The sequence below is a fragment of the Muscardinus avellanarius genome (genome assembly GCF_963383645.1).
Source record: "Muscardinus avellanarius genome assembly, chromosome: 20".
NCBI lineage: Eukaryota > Metazoa > Chordata > Mammalia > Rodentia > Gliridae > Muscardinus > Muscardinus avellanarius.
In genome coordinates, this window is record NC_137806.1 from 1,241,741 (window position 1) to 1,263,547 (window position 21,807).

At 42.2% G+C, this 21,807-nt stretch overlaps 1 protein-coding gene across 1 annotated transcript in view; it reads left to right on the forward strand.

Moving 5' to 3' along the window:
* The window catches only part of MRC1 (mannose receptor C-type 1), a gene marked incomplete at both ends in the record, with an annotated part of 85,537 nt that overhangs the window by 18,958 nt on the left and 44,772 nt on the right, over nucleotides 1-21,807 (forward strand). Inside the window, 7 exons of the mRNA XM_080717253.1 lie at nucleotides 3,036-3,200; nucleotides 7,433-7,550; nucleotides 11,115-11,257; nucleotides 14,207-14,392; nucleotides 16,409-16,566; nucleotides 18,500-18,610; nucleotides 20,281-20,396. Of these exons, the coding sequence (XP_080573379.1) occupies nucleotides 3,036-3,200; nucleotides 7,433-7,550; nucleotides 11,115-11,257; nucleotides 14,207-14,392; nucleotides 16,409-16,566; nucleotides 18,500-18,610; nucleotides 20,281-20,396 (997 nt within the window). The remainder of the gene's footprint in view (nucleotides 1-3,035; nucleotides 3,201-7,432; nucleotides 7,551-11,114; nucleotides 11,258-14,206; nucleotides 14,393-16,408; nucleotides 16,567-18,499; nucleotides 18,611-20,280; nucleotides 20,397-21,807) is intronic.

Sequence of the window (21,807 nt, forward strand, 5' to 3'; positions counted from 1 at the left end):
AACAAGCGGGTTCAATACAGAAAAGGGGGTACCAGTTATTCACCTACTGACTCTAAGTATAAGCTCTTTATTGCCTTTTACATTGTTTGTTTCAGCATTTTACTTCTACTTAGACATATGTTTCCAAGTTTAATGCAAATATGAAAAGACAAAGACCCTGAATTTCAATTTGCCATAGCTTAAAACTTTAGCCTTTGATATCAGTTGTGCTGATTTATGGTTTATTTTGGAAGTTGGGGAGATTTTTTTTTATAGTGGCAAAACATATGCACTTATTGAGAGGTACATTTTAATTCCTTGATTTAAAATGGAAAATGTGGCCAGGCGTGGTGGCGCACGCTTGTAATCCCCGCGCTGGGGAGGCTGAGACAGGAGGATCGCACAGGTTCGAAGCCAGCCTCAGCTACTTAGTGAGGCTCTCAGCAGCTTAGTGAGACCCTGTTTCCAAATAAAATTAAGGAAAAAAAAAGATCTGGGAGTATAGCCCAGAGGTAGAAAGCCTCTGCGTTCCACCCCCAGTACCACACACACACACACACACACACACACACACACACACACACAGGAAAATGTGTCAGGAATGTGGCATACACTCGGAATCCCAGTACTCGGGAGGCTGAGACAGGAGGGTTGCAGGTGTGAGGACAGCCTCAGCAATATAGCAAGGCTCTCAGCAACTGAGTGAGCGATCCTGTTTCAAAATAAAAAATAAAAAAGGGGGTGTAGCTCAGAGAAAAAATACCCCAGATGCCCCCTGGTTCAATCACCAGTATGAGGGAGGGAGGGAGGGAGGGAGGGAGGGAGAGAGAGAGAGAGAGAGAGAGAGAGGTAAGAAAGAAAAGAGAAAACAAATATATATATATATATATATCTGTAAATGAAGAAAAGAATCAGTTGTGTTTTCTTCTTAGGTCATGTAGGTCTTTTCTTCATTCACAGGCAAAAATATCCTTTTTTTCCCTTTTTTCGGTGGTACTGGGGTTCCTGGAAGCCCTTCGACCTCCGGGCTACACTCCCAGACCTATTTTTACATTTTTATTTGGAAACAGGGTCTCCTAAGCCAGCGCGCGCGGCTGGCTTCAAACCTGCGTGATCCTCCTGTCTCAGCCTCCCAAGCGCGGGGATTACAAGCGTGCGCCACCACGCCTGGCAAAAAATATCCTTTTTTTATTATCTGTCACATTTCTATAACATTAACACAAATCATTTTTATCCTCAAATGAATCCCAAATGAGTCTTATCTGGAGGATCTCACTAACATGGTTTTTAAACATAGAGATCATTATAATTTAAGTTTAAATTTACTAATTTAAATATTTTATGTAAATATGTAAAGCCTTTCTAGTTATTTTAGGGCTGAGGTGTATCTCAGTGGTAGAGTGTTCATTTAGCATGTGCAAGGCCCTGGGTTTGATGACCAGTAAAACACACACACACACACACACACACACACACACACACACACACAGAAAAAAATCTTGAAATTTTTATGCTATTGCCTGAATCAAATTATATATTTTTCCTATTTGAAGTGCCACAGAACTACACATTGGCAAGTATATGACAAAAAGGTCTATGGTCATTTTCTCACTAGGTCAAAGCACAATTAGGCCCAGCATTAAGAATCACAATGGCATAGATTATATGCTTATGGAAAATGTTCTCATTTCTAAGGCAGATGAGTATTTTTCATGAAACTTGAGAAATTACATATTTTCTCTATTGCCTACAAACAAAGATTATTTCTTTACATGACATATAAGCAGATTTATTTATTTATTTGTTTATTTATTTATTTATTTATTTATTTATTTATTTATTTTTATTGCAGTACTAAGGATTGAAACCAAGGAACTTCTACCTCTGAGCTACACCCCCAACCCTATTTTTTTGTTTTTTATTTTGAAATAGAGTCTCACTAAATTGCAGAGGGCCCCACTAAGTGGTTGAGGCTGGCCGTGAATCTGAGATTCTCCTGTCTCAGCCTCCTGAGTACCGGGATTACAAGAATGCACCACCACACCCAGATTTTAGAATTTTATGTTACTAAAGAAAAAGGGGTACCAAGAGGAGTGACGCAGCAACTGGTGGGAGTGCAGTTTAGAGGTAGAATGGCCCTGGGTTCAATCCTCAGTACAACACACACACACACACACACACACACACACACACACACACACACAAGGAGAGGGGAATTTCACGACATAAAACATGCAAAACATTTAGTTTTCCGTTTTCTTTACTGGTATCTCAACACACAAGCTCTAAGTAGTCCTTAGCTCACTCGCTGGCCTTTTGTGGAGTGCGGCAAGTCTATAGAGTATTTTGGGGATCATACAGCAGCCAAGAAAAACAAAAGTTAAAATAATATTTTTTTTTTTATTCTGAGAAAAGAAAAACTAGCTGAGTGTGGTGGCCCATGACTGCAATGCCAGGACTTGGGAGGCTGAGACAGGAGGATTGCAGGTGTGAGACCAGTCTCAGCAACTTAGTGCGGCTCTCAGCAATCTAGCAAGACCCTGTTTTGAAGCAAAAAATAAAAAGGGCTGGGAGTGTAGCTCAGAGGTAGAGTGTCCCTGTGCTCAGTCCTCAGTGCTATACACACAGAGAGGAAGGAAAGAAGAAAGAGGAAGGAACGAGGGAAGGAAGGAAGGAAGGAGGAAGGAAGGAAGGAGGAAGGAAGGAGGAAGGAAGGAAGGAAGGAAGGAGGAAGGAAGGAAGGAGGAAGGAAGGATGGAAGGAAAGGATCTTCTGTATTTGTTTTACTTCCTAAATCACCTGATCCTAAATGTTGCAGCAGGAAACCCAGTGAAGGGCGCCTCTTTTTCTTTAGGCTCATGGAAAGGGTTGGATGCGATTGATCCTTTGAACACCCACTGTTCATTTCAGGAATGAAGAAAACCCAACTGACTTTAAAAATAAGTAAAAAAAAAAAGATAATACTCAGGCAATGGTGCTAGTAGGATGGGTTTAAAAATATTGTTCACCGGGAGCATTTCTGATGTCTAATGCTCTAAATTCCACTTGACTTACAGTTGAGGGCAGTGAAAACTTGTGGAATAAGGACCCGCTGACCGGCATTCTCTACCAGATAAACTCCAAATCCGCTCTGACCTGGCACCAGGCGAGGAAGAGCTGCCAACAGCAGAACGCGGACCTGCTGAGCGTCACCGAGGTTCATGAACAAACGTACATGACAGGTATCGGCGCGGAAAGAAATCACACTCACAGCAAAACTGTGATGATTTGATTTCCACCCAACTTAACTTAAGTGTGGACAGCACAGTGACTGTGCCCGTCATGGTAGCCGTGGTTCCTCAGCAGACAGTGCAGATGAGAGGATAACTTTACACTCTGAAAATGACCCCGCGGATGCCAAGTGGGTCTTATTTCCTGGGCCAGCTTTGTTCTACTGGCTGTAACTGTCTCTAGAGCCTCGCCTAGCAGGATTCTGAGAACTAATCGCCACTAATGAACGATGATGTTGCTGGATGCAAGGCGGTGGCACCATGGTGGTCAAGTATGCACTCACTAGGTCTAGCCAGAAACCTAAACAGAGCCCAAAGAGATTAGTAAGAGAGCAAAGGCATCCCTCCTCCAGAACCCCCTGCTGCCCGTTCACCCTGGCACTGCCGCTAGATTCATATGCCACTGGCTATAACCACTGGGTGTACAGCACCCTAGTGGCCTCTCTCCCGGTCAAACAGTGAAACGTCTTTGTCTGATTCAGAGGCGACTGTGTCCACCTACTGCTCTCTCCTCTAGGTATTTTGCCATCTTGTCAAAAGAAAATCCTGTGTTCCATGCAGATGGCATGTCTTATACATCTCACTTCTGTATCGTTTCCCCTGCCATTAAAAACCTTTCATTGGTGCATGATAATTGCCCATCACAGTGAGATTCATACTGGCGCGCTCACGTATGCACGTAACGTCATCTGCTCTCTCTTTCCCCTCCCCCGGGCTCTCCCGCTACCCTACTGGTCTCCTCATTTTCACAAGGTTCCTTTCCATTCCTATTTTCTATCAATTTTTCTTGTATGAGAGAAACACGTGGCCCTTGATTTTCTGAGTCCGGCTGATTTCCCTTAGCATGTTCTCCAGTTAGCATCAGGGAAATGCAAATAAGGTCCACACTGCGATTCCATCTCACTCCAGATAGAATGGCATTCATCAAGAATGCAAGCAACAGTAGATGGTGGACTGGGTTCTCTTGGAGAGTCATCTCAAGAAAAAGAAGTATGTCCTTGACAAAGTTTGGAGATGCTCCGTTTTCTTAAAAAATGGTGGTGAGGGTGTGAGGGAAAAGAAATTCTTACACGCTGTTGGTGGGATTGTGAATTAGTATAACCACCAAGGAGACCAGAATAGGAAGGAACCACCATGCGACCCAGCTATACCACTCCTTGGTACCTTTTATTAAGGTCAGAATCTCATGGTGATACATGCATGGCCATGTTTATAGCGGCACAATTCACAATAGCCAAATTATGGAACCAGCCTAGGTGGCCATCAGCAGATTGATAGACAATATACACACAATAGTCACACAGTGGAGATTACTCAGCTGTAAAGAAGAACAAAATTATGTCATTTTCAGAAAAAGGGATGTAAGTAGAGGGCATCATTCTAAGTGACAGCAGCGCTCTTTAAACCAGGATTTCACAAAATTTTATGCAGTTGAAATGCATATCTCTCCATTTTCTTCTGTATCTTTCTAGTATGCTTACCACTGTTATTACAGTTTCTTACATATTCAGTCTACTTTCTCTATAAAACAATAAATATATTAATTTTTTTTGCTTATTCTTTGAATGAGATATCAGGTATCTGTGTGCCAGACACGGTGCTCGGTCCTGGGGTCACCAAAGCCAGCCTTGTCCTGTTCACATAGAGTCCAAGACAGGAGGAGTGGACATAAATGAGAAAACAAGTGAATATGCACAGACAGCAATAAGTGCCGTAGAGGTAGTGACCACAGGCAGTATGGAGAGTGGATGACGGGGACGCATAGCTGGAAAGGAGGGACGTCTCGGGAATATGTACACCAGGCCTTGCCCCTAGGGGATCCACACAGGATCTGCCCAGGAATACAATCTCCATGAACATTTGCTGGCTGACAAATGGTGATACAGCAAAATAAAAGTAATTATACAATCTCCATGAACATTTGCTGGCTGACAAATGGTGATACAGCAAAATAAAAGTAATTTCATTTAGACATCCAGGCCAGTGTTTGGACAATGAAATGTTCACGGCAAGAAGACGGTACGCACGCACAGTGGTTCTCGAGTTGCCTGTTTATCAGCTTAGAAATTTGCTAGCGTGAAGGTGCGCTGCCCCAGAGAGTGCAGGTCAGCCATCGGCCAGAATCTGCATTTTGCCCATCTCCAAGGCGACTCAGGCGCAGGGGCTTGAGGGGCCACACCTGGCAAAGGTCCATGTTAGTACTGCTGTGGCCAGAACTCAGACCAGGCAGCAGAGAGGCGGTCCAGGGCATAGGCTCTGGGACCCGATTCCTGGTCCCCACTTGTGAGACCGGGAGTCCTGGAGGGATTACCAGAGGCTTCCGTCACCTCATCTGCTGAAGGGGATGATGTATGAAAACCAGGAGATGGGATTCCCAGCCCATCCTCACTCCTCTTCCCCTTCTGGATAATATTCCTCATCAGCTGGAATACACTGCTCTCCGTGTTTTCGTTAAACAGGTAGAGGGTAGAAAAGTACTATCATCTCACCGTGTGCTTTCCTGAGTTTAGAGGTAGGATTTTGCGTCTCTCTGCTCAATTATTCTGCTTTGTTTGATCTTTGAGGCTTTTCTGATAAAGATCAGAGTGATTGATATTTATAATCATAATTGTAAAGACAAGAGACAGAAGTAGGGTGTGGTGGCGCCTGCCTGTATTACAAGTACTTGGGAGGCTAAGATAAGAGGATCTCAGGTTTTTAGCCAGCCTCAGTAACTTAGGGAGGCCCTATTTCAAAGTAAATAATAAAAAATGGCTGGGGATATAGCTCAGAGGTAGAATGCCCTAAGTCCAACCTCCAGTACTCCTCCCCACCAATAAATAAATAAATAAACAAATAAGTAAATAAATAAATAAAAAGAAAAGAAGTCATGGGAATAGATGAGCATAACTCCATGTGGATGATCAAGGAATAGAAAGGTGATCTGAGACATCGCTGATGTTACTTGCACGCGCTGGAGAAACATGCCTCATGGTTGAAATGGTGTCACTAGGCTTGTGTTCACATTTGGAAATTGCAGGTTTTATTTTCTTGACCTTTACAATTTTTGCTTGTCCTGGCTTCCTGGAAGCCAAATGAAAGAGTGCAGGTCGCTCTTTAGTCTCTTTACCAGCCCCTAGAAGACAGCGGCGGCAGGAGTGGACCACAGCCCTCCTTTCCTGGGCGCAGAGCCCGCCCTCAGCAAGGGCTGCAGGAAGGGCTGCCCTGCTCAGCAGGGAGAGCACAGCCACCCCCCACCAGGCTAGTGAGCAGCCCAGGCAGCCAGGGCTCAGCTCACCTCACGTCCAAGCGGTCTGGGATTTTAGTCAGCAAAGTATAACTGGAATTTGGATAAGAAAGACTTTTCTAATGAGATTTGGAGTGCTTCCTGCCTTTCTGTAAGTCAAAAATAAGCAACAAGGAACAAAAGTCAGACAGGAAATGTAAGAAATAAAATAGAGGAGAGACATTCTTTTTCCTGGAAGAAGGATATTCACGGCATTTGTATTAGTTGGAATGTAGTGAAAAAGAATATAGAAAATAATGGTGTGAGTGGGGCTGTTTTTACATTTATTTATTTATTATTTATTTATTATTCTGGTTCTGGGGATTGAGCTACATTTCCAGCCTGTTTATTTATTTATTTATTTATTTAATTTTATTTTGAAATGATGTGTCCCTGATTTGCTGGGAGTCTCACTAAATTGTGAGGCTGGCCTTGAACCTGTGATCCTCCTTTCGAATAATAGGATTATAGGCATATACCACCACACTTGGTGTATAAAAATATTTATAAAAATATAAATATTTTTATATTTGGGGGCAAACTTATCTTGAAGAGCCAGATGCTGAGAACGTTCGCAGATGACAGGAAGGAGCCTTAGTAGTGATCTGTTGTTCAGGAGCAAGGGCAAGTTTTAGAAGTATCTGCCTCATTCATTTTTGGCTTAAAGGTGTTTACCATTTATAAGTATCTAGAAAAGGTCTGGACAATCTCACTAGCGAGCCTCTGCTCTCAGCCTCAAGGTCTTTACCTATCCATGGAGATAGTAGTTCTACTTGGTTTTGATTATTAGTGGAAACAAAAGAGAAAAAAATGTTAGACACAATGATTATTCCCTTGTATTTGATCCAAATGCTTAATTCTGAATTTGATTTTTTGCTTGGACATCAGTTTGTTTCTGTTTTTGCTTCTTGTTACATAGGATTGACCAGCTCCTTGACTTCAGGGCTCTGGATTGGACTGAACAGTCTGAGTTTCAACAGTGGGTGGCAGTGGAGTGGGGGCAGCCCCTTCCGCTATTTGAACTGGTTACCAGGTAAGTCTAAACCTCTCTGTGGTTGAATTAATGCACATTTAGCTGGACACCATCAAGACGGTTACCCTCTCACACACTGAGCTCAAAGAGAACTGGTAACTGGGCGTGGAGGCAGATGCCTACAATCCTAGTACTTAGGAGGAGGACCACAGGTTCACGGCCAGCCTCAGCAACTTAGTGAGACCCGTTTCAAAATAAAAAGCAAAATAGGTCTGGGTGTCACAGCAAGAAAGAGAGAGAGAGAGAGAGAGAGAGAGAGAGAGAGAGAGAGACAGACAGACAGACAGACAGACAGACAGACAGACAGACAGACAGAAGGAACTGAAAGACTTCATGGAACACAGTCCACTTGTCACCTTGCCATGAAGTATGCCAGCCAGCTTTGAATGCTCTGTAACTCTAAGGTAATATAGTACCAGCTTCTGGGATAAAGACTGGTTTCAGGATTATCACACAAATTAATACAAATTTCTATTAAAAGTATAAATTCTCAGAGTTTAAATTCTTGATTTGTTACGGTGTATTCAAAACTGTTTTGTAGCTACTCATAAACAGTATTTATTAAAGATAGTAACAGAATTGCTGTTTTATCTATCAACCTCATCTTCATCCTCGAAAGAATTATCCAACAGTGATCTGTAAAGTCTGACAAGGTGCTTCCGTCTCTTAGTATGACTGATCTTTCGAGCCTTTGTCCTAACTTTCTGAAGTTTTTAACATTCCAGTTGAAAGTGCTTATATACAAAATAAACATTTATAATACGAACATATAATGATACCATACAATAGTAAAATATTTATGCTTATATGCTTATATGTACTTATACGGACTATGAATTTAAATAAACTGAAATTATTCTGGGTTGGCAAATTTCTTACTAGCTTGCATTGTGAAGATATTTGCAATCTGGCCGCCACTGTCACAAAGACCGATGTTGCAAAGGCCTGTGTTAACAGCATTTTCTGTACTTAATCCAATACAGTTGGATTAAATTTTTTCTCAATTATAGGTTATAATATTCCATACTAGCATATAAATTTATTAGTACTTTTCTTGACAGTTTGTAGTTTGAGAGTGGAAACCACAATCTGGATGGGCACGGTGGTATAGGTCTGTAATCCCAGTATTTGGGAGGCTGAGATGGGAGGATCACAGGTTCAAGAGCGGCCTCAGCAACATAGCTAGGGCTCTCAGCACCTTAATGAGACGCTGTTTCAAAACAAAGCAAAAAATAAAAAAATAAAAGAAAGGTCTAGGGATATAGGTTAAAGGTACAATTCTCTGGGTTCAATTCTCAGTACCATATACACACAAAAGGAAGGAAGGAAGGAAGAAGGGAGGAAGGAAGGAAGCAAGAAAGGAAGGAAGGAAGCAAGGAAGGAAGGAAGGAAGGAAAAGGGAGATAGGGGGAAACTGAAAAATAAAAAAAGCACTACAGTTAGAGAATGACTAAACCTTTAACAACTTTCTAATATTCTGGTTGATGGAAACGGCCGTGAACATATTATGGCTCTGTTATCATACAAGTAATGGAACAGAAAAGGATCTAATTACTGAATGTAAGCTATACAGATAAAACAACTATTCAGAGAAAACAAGACCAGGCTCCGAAGCGTTCATCTTATTCACTGAGGCCAACTGATGGTAACAGCTGCTCAAGACCCCTCGACTGAGCATGATTCCAGCCCCTCCGGCCTCAGTCTCCTGTCAGACTTGGTTTATGAGGAACGAGTGCAGTTATTGATTAGTAATACCTGACATGGGTGTAGGAAAGGCGAGGAGAAGTGTGCCAATCGATCTTTACTTATCAGTTCTACTGCAAACAGCACTGAAGCATTGTCTTTGACATGCTCAGATTGCTTTCGTAAAGCCACCAAATAATGTTTGCATTTGTCTTAAAAGCAAACTTTCTGTTTTCTATATTGACCTGTATTTAAAAAAACAGAAATTTGACAAAAAGAGGATTCCAAATAGATGCTAAAACATGAGGGAAGTTTTAGATAGAAGTTACAGTTTGGTTTAAATTTTTATTAGATTTTACTATGAAATTTTACTGTCCGTCCATTTCTTCAGTGCTGTTATGAGGTTGTTACTTAAAAAAAAAAATTGGGGGGGGGATCCTGGAGATCAAACTTGTAACTTGTTTTTGTATAAATTGCTCATTTAAGCCTTTCAATGGAGTACTTACCAAATAAAGTATCTATTAAATACATTTACATTTCAAATGAGAATATTTTACACAAATGATGAACAAGAGTGAATTCAAATACATAATGACTATTGAGGCGCAAAAGGCCATTAGTTTATATCTAAAAGTTGGCAGTGGCATTGTATTGACAAATTAATGTACAATATCATTTACTAATACATATATTAATAACCCATAGCCATAAAATATATTATTTTTATTTATGTATTTATTTATTTATTTATGTATTTATTTATATATTTATTGGAGATCTCAGATGAGAGACCAGCATCACAACCTGGTGAGGCCCTGTTTCAATAAATAATAATAAAGGGCTGGGAGTGAAGCTCAGAGGTAGAACTCCCCTGGGTTCAAACCCCAGTATAAATAAATAAATAAATAAATAAATAAATAAATAAATAAATCGAATCTTTATAGTGACTATGAATGCTTTTCTTCGTGTAGTAGTTAAATAATCTTGAAAGTTTTCTGATAAAAAGTCTGTGGAGCAAGGAGAGAAGAGTGAAGCTCCGGCATAGGGTTTATTCCTGCCGGAGGTCACAGAGCAGTTACTAGCGGACTTGCTCGTGGGGCCTGATCCAGCTGTGAAATGAAGCTGTGTTTGAAGCACTGGAATCATACATCCGAGCAGCAAAGAGCGTGAGGCGCAGGTCTCGCTGTGTGCATCCGTTGCGTTGGTACAGTGCGTGTCTCTCACCTACTAGAAGCTCTCTGGTTCTTTAAACGGCCCCCAGTAAGCAATGGACGAGGGGTGAACCTGCAGCGCTCTCAGTGGGCTGAGTTGAAGACGTTGGAGCCCTCTCTGGAGCCTGGCGTGCGCTTCTCCTGCTGTTGTCTCTCTCATTATCTTTCTTTCCTGTCTTCTCTTTCTAATTGAGGACGGCTTTCCTGGGTCCGTAGTGCCTACGCTGGTCCTCACTGTTAGCTTGGCTTCTTTTGTTTGTTTGTTTGTTTTTGTTTGGGGGTAGGTATTGATAGCATTTAATGTGAATAATTTGGAATATCATGTATTCTTATGGTTAGGTATCTTTCTGTGCTACCCGATATAATCCATCCTATTGATTGTTTAAATTTTAAGGTCTAGCTTTACGAGTTGATGATGAGGAAAAATGTTATTTCAAAGACATATTCTTTTATGATCAGCATGTTATGCATTGCAATCATCCACCAACAAGGAGACAAATAGATACCCATCATGTCTTTTGCCCTGCAGTCAGTAAATATTTATATGTGAATGTGTAGCAAAAGACAGAGTGGGGGTCCATTAAATCTCAAGGATGAAGACATGAGGCTGGGGACTGTTTACGTGGAACACGTGTAACGGTCCCGCTCTAATCCCTTCATTTCCTCAAAGGCAGTCCATCACCTGAGCCAGGAAAAAGCTGCGTGTCGCTCAATCCTGGGAAAAATGCCAAGTGGGAAAACCTGGAATGTGCTCAGAAACTAGGCTATATTTGCAAAAAGGGCAACAATACTTTGAATACTTTTATTATTCCCTCAGGTAAGTGACATATTTCATCTGAAGTGCATAAAATATTAGAAGTTAAAGATAAATAAAATTACAGCTTAACTATAATTGTATGGGATGACTCCAAAGGTTTTGTGGATAGTTAATGTGTACATGTAATGACAGTCCTACAGTTTTTGTAGTTAGCTACTGCTACTGGTTGCTAGTGTTTTCTGAGTGTGCAGAGGATGTCAGGTGTCATGCACAGCCTTTGACGTAAGTAAGAATTTTATCTCCTTAGCCCTATAATAATAATAATAATAATTATTATTATTATTATTAATTTGGTACTAGGGACTGAACCCAGGGGAATACTACCCGTGAGCCACATCCCTGCCCTTTTTATTTTTTGTTTTGAAACAGGGTCTCACAGGTTGCTGAAAGTCTTGTGACATTCCCAAGGCTGTCCTGGAACCTGTGATCCTTCTGTCTCAGCCTCCCAAGTACTGGTATGACAGGCATGTGCCACCATGCATGGCTAGATATTATTTTCCATATGTTAGTGAGGAATATAAAGAGGGATAACTTATATGTAGCATACATACCACTTGCACTTGTGACAAATTAGAATCTAGGTTAGTAAATAAATATCTGGAAGGGACACATTATTATATATTTAAGGATGAGTCTTAGTTCCAGTGCTAATCACTGTAGCATCTTATACTGAAGTCTTCACAGAATGGAGTAAAATTTCCAAAAAATAATAACCGAGTATAATAGACAGTTTAGGTCACAGGGAAAAAATTCAAGGATGCTCACCATTATCATTTTACAAAAAATTAAACTGCCAAGGCAAGAATGATTTTTTAAACTTTTGGGAAAGAAACTGCATCTTTTCAGTATTGGTGGGTTTTGGAAGGATAGTTAACATTTCACATGTGTTTTAAATTACTTTTTCTGTTTGGGGAACTTGACATTGTAGCATTCTTGACTTTTTTGTCTTTTAGAAACATTTTTCTTATTTAAAAATATAATTGACATGGCCAGAAGTTAAAAAAGTGATAAATAATATTTTTTCGCCCACCTCTTATCTCTGTCACCCAGCTCTCTCTCTGGAGAGTCATTGCTTCTGAGTGTGTGTCCTTTTCTAGCTACTCTATGAATACATAAGCCACTGCGTCTGTTTTGTCTATTTTCTGCACGTGGTGGCATACTGTCCCCCTGGCCCTTACCCTAGTTACTCCACACAGTCCCAGTTCTGTTCATCCTTCCATAGTACATTAAATAATAGTGTCTTCCTTTATTTTTATGACTAAATAATAGTCATTGAATGGAGAAGTCATCTTTTTTTTGCGGTCCTGGGGATGGAAAGCAATACCGTCAGCGCTATGTTTTATACCTGATTTTGAAACAGGCGTCTCACTGCATTGCAAGTGAGTAGGTAGCTGAGGCTGACCACAAACTGCGATCCTCCTATCTCAGCCTCCAAATGCTGGGATTACAAGCATGCGCCACCACGCCCATCTTGAGAAATCTTTTTTTTTTTTTTTTTTTTGGTGGTACTGGGGTTCCTGGAAGCCCTTGTACTTCAGGGCTACACCCCCAGACCTATTTTTTAAACATTTTTATTTGGAAACAGGGTGTCTTAAGCCAGCGTGGCTGGCTTCGAACCTGCGCGATCCTCCTGTCTCCGCCTCCCAAGCGTGGGGATTACAAGCCTGCGCCACCACGCCCGGCTTGAGAAATTATTTTTATACTAGTCTTGTGTAAATGAATTTTAGTTTCCTCCCAATCCCCTTTTATTAGTATAAGAATCCGGAATCAAATAGTTTTATACACTTTTTTAATGAATATGATAATTCCTTGAGGTTGAGTTGCTGGATCAGAGATTAGAAATGTTTGTGATTTCAGTAGATACAGATATGGCCAAGATCTCTAATGGATAGAAATAAGGGTCCCAGTTCACGAGCTTGATTATACTTTGCAGACTCTCCAGGATGGCTGTGGGTGCACCTCAGGGACCTTTCTTATTTTTGTATTCCATCTTCACTGTTCCTTGGAATCATATAATTTGTTCTTGGAAGAGCTCATATAATTTTTTTACTTTTTGATACTAAGGATTGCATCCAGGGGCATTCTATCTCTGAGATACAACCCCAGCCCTATTTTATTTATTTTTTCAAAACAAGATCTCACTAAGTTACTGAGGGCCTTGCTAAGTTGCTGAGGCTGGCCTTGAACCTGCAATCCTCCCAAGTACTGGGATTATAGGCATGCACCACCACTCTTGGTCAATTCTCTTTCCAAGTCTTGTGATTGTCATTTTGGGAAAGAGGAGAAAAGTTAGTGTACGGTTTCTCTGGTGTGAGAGGCAGACTTCTGTAGCTTGGTTTCTTGCTTAACCCATTAGTTTTAGGGTCCTCATTTGCAAAATGTAAATATTAGCAACTTCTCCCTGGAGAGTCATGTTTATATTGTCAAATGCTCGGCACATTCTTACTGCTCTACTAGACCCCTCTCTCCTTACTTTCTGGCCTCCACTTGACGTTAGTTTTTGTACATCTCTATTTACTACCTGGATTATTCTACCTTACCTATAAACTCTAATGAGCCAACGCTTGGGGGTGAAGTCATTGGGGGATTTATTATACTTCAGAACTTTCAGGCAGTCATGATCTAAACAGTGCATAATAGATACGTCAAACAGGTTTGCCTATGATAAGATGTAGTTAAAATTGCACAGTCCATTGTATCTTAGTGTATATACAGGTACAAATTTTTCAAAGAGATTTCCCATTTGATATTAGGGAAAAAAGATGGACTCTTTCACCTTTTTATCTAAAAAACAGAAAAACTATGTTCAGTCTATCTTTTATAAATAAGTATGTGAAAAAGAAAAATAAATGTTACCTTTATTTGCCTATATTTATGAATGGTTTTATACATACAGAGATGTAAATAAAACTCTTTCAAATGTTTTCCAAACGTTTTTGTTCTTCCTAGAAAGCGATGTGCCTACCCACTGTCCTAGTCAGTGGTGGCCATACGCAGGTCACTGTTACAAGATCCACAGAGAACAGAAGAAGATCCAGAGAGACGCCTTGACGGCGTGCCGGAAGGAGGGTGGGGACCTAGCCAGTATCCACAGTATCGAGGAGTTCGACTTCATCATCTCTCAGCTGGGATACGGTGAGAGCCCTTGTGCCAGCAATAAACTTCCCTCTGCTTCTCTCTTCGCTCCATCTGAGTCTGGAAATTCGAGTCATAAGTGTTAAGTTTAATACATTTAGCAGACGTGGTAGCGCATGCTTGTAATCCCAGCATGTGGGAGGCTGAGACTGGAGGATCACGGTTGTTTTGATCTTAACCTTATTTGTGACTTGAATTTTACTGATATTTCTTGACGGATTCATGGGAAATCTTTGAATCCTTTATTTGTTGCTTAAAAAAATATTGTTCTGCCAACGGGGCATAGTGGCGCACCCTTGTAATCTAGTATTTGGGAGGCTGAGGCAGGGGGATCTCAGGACGGAGGACAGCCTCAGGAAATAGTGAGACTCAGTTAACTAGCAAGACACTAGCAAAATAAAAATAAAATTAGGCTGGGGGTATAGCTCAGAAGTAGAATGGGTTCAATCCCCGGTGACACACACACACACACACACACACACACACACACACACACACACCAAGAATGGTATTCTTTGAACTCAGGTGTGAGGGAAGGAGCCACGCCCCTCTGTTCCTCATTCCTCATGCCTCTGGCCCTGGACACATCGGCTGGAGCCAGCAGGAGGCCAGGCAAGAACTTCTCCAAAGGCTTTAGTTGAGTGCCAGCTTACAAGAGGAAGAAACTAAAGCAGCTACCGCAGTATTTATGTAGTATGGTAGTTTTCTCATTTTCTACCACATGCCATCTTTATAATCCTTTGAAGTAATTATTCTTTTACCATTAAAAGATAATGCATTAAGCCTTGGGCATGCAGTTGCTAATCATGCAAAATAAATAAATAAGGAATTATAGATTCTTCTTTTTTTAAATGAGATGTTTTATCTAGCCATAAAATCTCACACCTTCAATGAGTGCGTTTTTGACCCACTTTTGGGGGGATAGTTAGATTTTTTTTTATTTTTTTTAGGAGAACTGCTCATAAAATCAATGATACCCTCCATAGACTTTCAAAACAAAATGATCACATTTTAAATCTTCCTGGGTTGCTTTATCTTAACCCTATTTGTTATTTGAATTTTGCTGGCATTTCTTGACTTTTCATGGGGACAATGATTACAGGCTCATTCATATTTGTAGACTAATAAACAAATGCCAAATGCCACAATAAGTCTAGCTCTTCAGTTTTTGATTTCTCTCTAACTTGTTAGGCCATTTTTATTCCTAATTGTGATTCAAGTTTTTTTTTTTTAACAGAAGCAACTAGAATGTTCATGATAACTGCAATCAGAAAAACAGGAGTAGTTTTAAATTTCTTATTTTAAAAAATTATAAGATTTAGTAGTAATCAAATAGGTTTATATATTTAGGATACCATATTTTCAACAATTTAGTAGTAATCAAATAGGTTTGTATGTTTAGTATTCCATATTTTCAACAATGAATACAGTTGGTATGCCAAATTGCAGCACAATGCTACTCTACAAAAGTATAATCACAGATCTACTTCAGAGAGAGAGAGAGAGAGGGAGAGAGAGAGAGGGAGAGAGAGAGGGGGAGAGAGAGAGAGTTAATAGAGTTCAAATCCCTGGGCATTCTATGCCTGAGCTACACTCCTATCTTTTTAAATTTTTTATTTTGACATAGGGTCTCTTTAGGTTTCTGAGAATCTTGCCAATTTGCTGAGGTTGGCCTTGAACCTGCGATCCTCTTGTTTTAGCTTCCCAAGTACTGGGGCTCAATTTCATTTTTATAACTCTCAGAAGATATGATTTATAATAGGGCAGCTAAAACGTACAGCCATGATTACAGTGTAAAGAACATGACACAACCCCAAATTGACATAAAATGTAGCTGACATCCGAGTCTCCGGCCTGGGGGTCCTGTGAACACCCACAGGATTCTCTTTTTTGACAGCTATGATTGGAGGGAGCAGGGCGTGTCGACGAGCCAAGCCCCTTCCTGTGCTGATAACCTGCCTACCTCCGGGAAGCCACCTGCGTCTATACCACTTTTGTGTCTTTCTTCCCGTGTAGAGCCAAGCGATGAGCTGTGGATTGGCTTAAACGACCTCAAGATTCAGATGTACTTTGAGTGGAGTGACGGGACGCCTGTGACCTTCACCAAGTGGCTTCGTGGGGAGCCAAGCCATGAGAACAACCGGCAGGAGGACTGTGTGGTGATGAAAGGGAAGGTGAGCGCCACGGAGGGCACAGGGAGCCATGGAGGGCTCGCGCCCTGGGCTCTTTGTTGCCTGTGTGTGTTGAGAGCCCATCTCTTCTGGGCGAATTGATGTAAATCAAAGTCAAGCCAAAATTTGCATTCACTTTCCTGAATTTCTCTCTTTTTGAAATTGGTGCATTATGAGCATCCATCCTTGTGGGGTTCAGCTTTGCATATGGTACATGCACCTGACATAAGTTGGTCATCTCGCTTCCAGCAGCTCCCTCCTCCCTGTCTTCTGCCTTTCTCTGGTCTCTTTTCTCTGCTCTACTGACATTTCTCCTACTTTTATTGATGCAAGCGCCTATTCTTGGGAATTGGACTTATTTATTTATTTAATTTTTAATACTTTTACTGGTGCATTTATTTAATTTTAATACTCTTACTGGCCTCACATCATAATGCCGTTTATTGTGAGGGTGACACACACAGCACTTGGTGGGACCTCCGGCTCCTCCCCACCCTCCCTTCCCCATACCTGGTCCTGAGATTGGCACCGGTAGTCCCACCATATGAGCCCCTCTTACTTATCTAGCAAAGCCACTTTTTCAAGAAGACCAGAAAGACAAGAGAAAGAAACTTTTGGTTCAAGGATAAACTTGACTAACAATCACTAATAGTCAAAGGTTTCTGTGCCGGGTTCTAAGCGGTGCCCTGACTCCCGCAGCTCAATGCATCCAGTCAAAGTTTTGTTCTTCCTCCACCTGGTGTAGAGCTGGTGGGGCCGATTCTGAGAGCCACATCCTGAAGTCCGTTCTTGGAGAGCTACATCTGATTTTTCAGGTTGCATGGAGGTGTATAAGCGATCACGTCCATGTTCTGTATAATATTAATGATCAATACTTATCACCAATGAGTTTTTGTTAATAGATGATGCGGATGGTGGTTTAAAAAGCCGACATTTTTGCCACATGATTTTTTTTTCATTTGCAAAGTGGGGATAAGAATTACCCATTTTACATCTGGGTATAAGGATTAAGTGGTTAATGCATGTATTGTACACAATACACACTGCCTTTTATTCTTGTGTTACTGTTTTTATCGTGATCAGTTGAAAGAGCAAGGAAAGATTAGGGGCAGAAGAAACCAGAGGGCAGTCTAAACAGAGTCGAAGGTAGGAGGGCAGTAGGGACAGAGTTGAGGATCCAGAAAGAGCTGCTGCTGTGCACTGGAGCGTGGTGGCACACGCCTGTCATCTCAGTACTTGGGAGGCTAGGGAGGGAAGATTGTGGGTTCGAGGCCAGCCCCAGCAGGCCTGCCGAGAGTCTTAGCAACCTCATGAGACCCTGGTTCAAAAAAAATGAAAAGAAAACACACGTCTACACAAACACACACAAGGAAGCACTATTGTCTTGGGAGCGGAAGACCGCATTGGTGACTTACACATGCTACTCTGGCTGGACGGCCGACGGCACGAGTGCTGTGGGTTGAGACGATCAAAGGCGGATAATACGAAACAACAGTGTTCAAGCTACCTCTCAAGTAGAGGCAGAAGGGGAGCGATCGCTTCACTGTGACTTGCCTAAGGAGGGGGAGAGGCTGGAGTCTGAGACGAGACAGAAGGTTGAGACTTAGAGGCAGGAAGCCAATTGTCAGTACCGTAGGGAGACGGAGGAACGATGGCTGGCTGAGTTTTCCTTCTTAGAGTCACAGTTATGAGAAAGGAGTATCAAGGTCAAATAAGGAGCTGATTGGTGGCACACACCTGTAATCTCAGTGCTCGAGAGGATCACAGGTTCGAGGCCAGCCTCAGCAACTTAGCAAGTCCCTCCGCAACTTAGTGAGACCCTATTTCAAAGTAAAAAATAAAGTGGGGCTGGGAGTGCAGCCTGGACGTGGAGTGCTCCTTCCTTCAGCAGCACACGGAAGGAAGGCAGACCTCTGTGTGCATTCTCTCTCTGCAGGACGGGCACTGGGCAGACAGGGCCTGCGAGCGGCCCCTGGATTACATTTGCAAGATGAAGTCGCAAACCCAGGCGCCGGGGCCGGTGGAAGTAGAGAGGGGCTGCCGGGCGGTGAGTGCGAGCCCCCCGTGGGAGCGGCGGCTGGCCGCTGGCTCGTGTATTGGTCCTGAGGATTGAACGCAGGCTTTATTTTTGTATGAGAAAACGCTTTTCTGTCATCCCAGACAGAGGCGGCGGCTGTCTGGCCGCTCAGAGCTGGCGCTGCCGTTCCTGGAGTTTTCTTTGGGAATCTCATTCTGCATTCAGGATGTCATGGGGACTGGAAGAGAGAACAGGAAACAGGGCGTGCAGGATGGGAAGTGGGATGAAGGGGCCACCCCAGAACGGGTACCATCTTGACCACCATCCTGTGGGTCGTCAGGAATCTCCAGGAGACATCCTTAAGTGCTCAGCACCAACTACACGCCATTTTCCCCATTTACTATATATGTGTGTGTGTGTGTGTGTGTGTGTGTGTGTGTGTGTGTGTGTAAATATTTATAGGTAAATGAAAATATATAAATGTATAAATTTATATAAATATATATATATAAAATAAATGAGAAAAATAAAATAAATGGGAAATAAAAATATAAATATAATAAATGGGTCTATTTGTCTATCTACGTATGTGTGTGCATTCGTTTCTAAGGCTGGCCTCCAACTGGGATCCTCCTGTCTCAGCCTCCCAAATACTGGGATTGCAAACGTGTGCCCCCACGCCCAGCAACCCGCTTATAATATTTCTTGATGAGCGCTCTCCTATCAGAGACTCTTCTTACTACAGTGAAGGCAGCAAATCTCAACTCTGATTGATGCCGACAAGCTGGTCATGGTGCTGCACAACCCTCATCCCAATACCCGAGAGGCTCAGAGAGGAGGAGCGCAGGTGTGAGGCCAGCCTCAGCAACTTAGGAGGAGGGACTGAGGCGGGTGGCAGCTCAGTAAAGTGCCCGGAGCCCTGCCAGCCCTCAGCTGTGTTGCTCAGCGTCGCTGCCCTGCACAGCACGCCTCTCGGAGGGCAAAGTAAATTGTCCATAAAATGATTCTTAAAAACATCAACTATGAAAACAGGTTCACGAGTTTATGGCTGTCAATTCCTGTTGATGGCGGAGTTGCCCCTCTTCCTGTTTGGTATTTCTCACTTCTCTTGAATGAACATGAACTGGAAATGAATTTTCTTTCTAAAAGGGCCATGTTGTAGTCTTATGTTTAACAAATACCACAAGACTCAGGATTTATTGAAATAGAGCTTGGCACTATACAAAGTAGTCATAAGAAGCCAGACGCGATGGCGCACACTTGTCAACCCAGCATTTGGGAGGCTGAGACCGGAGGATCGTGGTTTGTGGCCAGCCTCAGCTACTTAGTGAGGCCCTCCGCAACTCAGTGAGACCCGGTTTCAAAATAAAGAATTAAAAGATAGGGCTGGGGTGTAGCTCAGAGGTTGAATGCCTCTGGGTTCTATCCCCAGACCTGAAAAAAAAAAAAAAAGAAAAAGTTTTGACCCGTGTGTGTGTGTGTGTGCGTGTGTGTGTGTGTGTGTGTGTGTGTGTGTGTATGTGTGTGTATGTGTGTGTGCGTGTGCGTGTGTGTGCGTGCATGTGTGTGTATGTGTATATGTGTGTGTGCGTGTGTGTGTGTGTGTGTGTGTGTGTGTGTGTGTGCATTTCATTGCATTTAAAGTCCTTCAGACCTGCGTGTAGTCTGCTCATTGTGTCCTTGCTTGATGACACTGACAGGGCTGGAAGAGACACGGCTTTTACTGCTATTTGATTGGACACTCACTGTCGACGTTTGCAGAAGCAAACCAAACGTGCCAAAATGAGAAGGCCTATTTAACAACCATTGAAGACAGGTACGGACGTGCTTCAATTTTATTTAAAATATGTTCGTTAGGGAAAAGTTTTCAGGAATTTTGTGTGATCTTGAGGTCTAGCTTATAAGGACAGAAACATTAAAAATGTTATTACTTAGATTCTTCATTATTAAATATCTTTCTTTTAGTACTATAGAGCAACATTTAAAACAGTTTACTAATCTACCGAATATAGCTTTATTTTACTTTTAAATATTTTTGTTGGTGCATTATTTTCTATTATTCACAATAGTGGGATTCACTGTGAGGTATCTCACATCAACATAGCATAATTTCAGATTGAACTTTTTTCCAATCTACTATATGTCAAAAATTTATTTTATTTTATTTTATTTTATTTTTCGGGTCTAGAGATGGAACCCAGGGGCATCTGAACTCCTAGCTCTACCCCCTGCCCTGTTTTTCTTTTTTTATTCTTTATTTTGAAACAGGGTCTCGCTAAGTTGCGGAAGGCCTCACTAAGTAGCTGAGGCTGTCTGCGAACCACGATCCTCCGAATGCTGGGATTACAAGCGTGCGCCACTGCGCCGGGTTCTATGTGTCAACATTTTAAAGCAGGAGAACCAGGTGTGGTGGACCATGCTTGTCATCCCAGCATTTGGGAGGCTGAGACAGGAGGCTCCGGGTTCATGGACAGCCTCAGCTACTTAGTGAGGCCCTTTGCAACTCAATGAGACCTTGTTTCAAAATAAAGAATAAAAAATAGGTCTGGGGGTGTGGCTCAGAGGTAGAATGCCCCTGGGTTCCATCCCCAGTACCGAAAAAAAAAAAAAAAATTAAAGCAGGAAATGTAAGTAAAATTTGTTAGCCTCAAGTCCCACTTTCTACCTTTCCAAAACTCTTTCTGCTAGAAAAGAGGACAGGAAGGATGGAACCTGAGGATACAGAAGAAAAGGCCAAAGCGAGCTCAGTTTCTCCTACTACGCTCTCACAACCCAGACCACTTCTGTGCCCCAGGAAGTGTGGGAGCCATTCTGATCCGGTGGTGCTCCAGCTGTGTCCTCCATCCATTCAGTTCTGGCGCTGTCTCCCTGGAGACAGGTCGGATCTCACATGGGGGACTCAGGCTCCCACAGTGTCGCCCACTTCCCTTTCAATACCAGCCTCTAACACAAGATTCTCCTGACTCAGCCTCCTAACTACTGGGGTTATGGGAGTACACCACTATGTCAGGCTCATTCATTCTTTTCTTTGTGTGTGTGTGTGTGTGTGTGTGTGTGTGTGTGTGTGTGTGTGTGATACTGAGGATGGAACCCAGGGGCATTCTACCTCCCAGTTACACCCCCAGCACGATTTTTTATTCTTTATTTTATTTATTTATTTATTTATTTATTTAGGTGGTACCGGGGTTCCTGGAAACCCTTTTACCTCTGGGATACACTCCCAGACC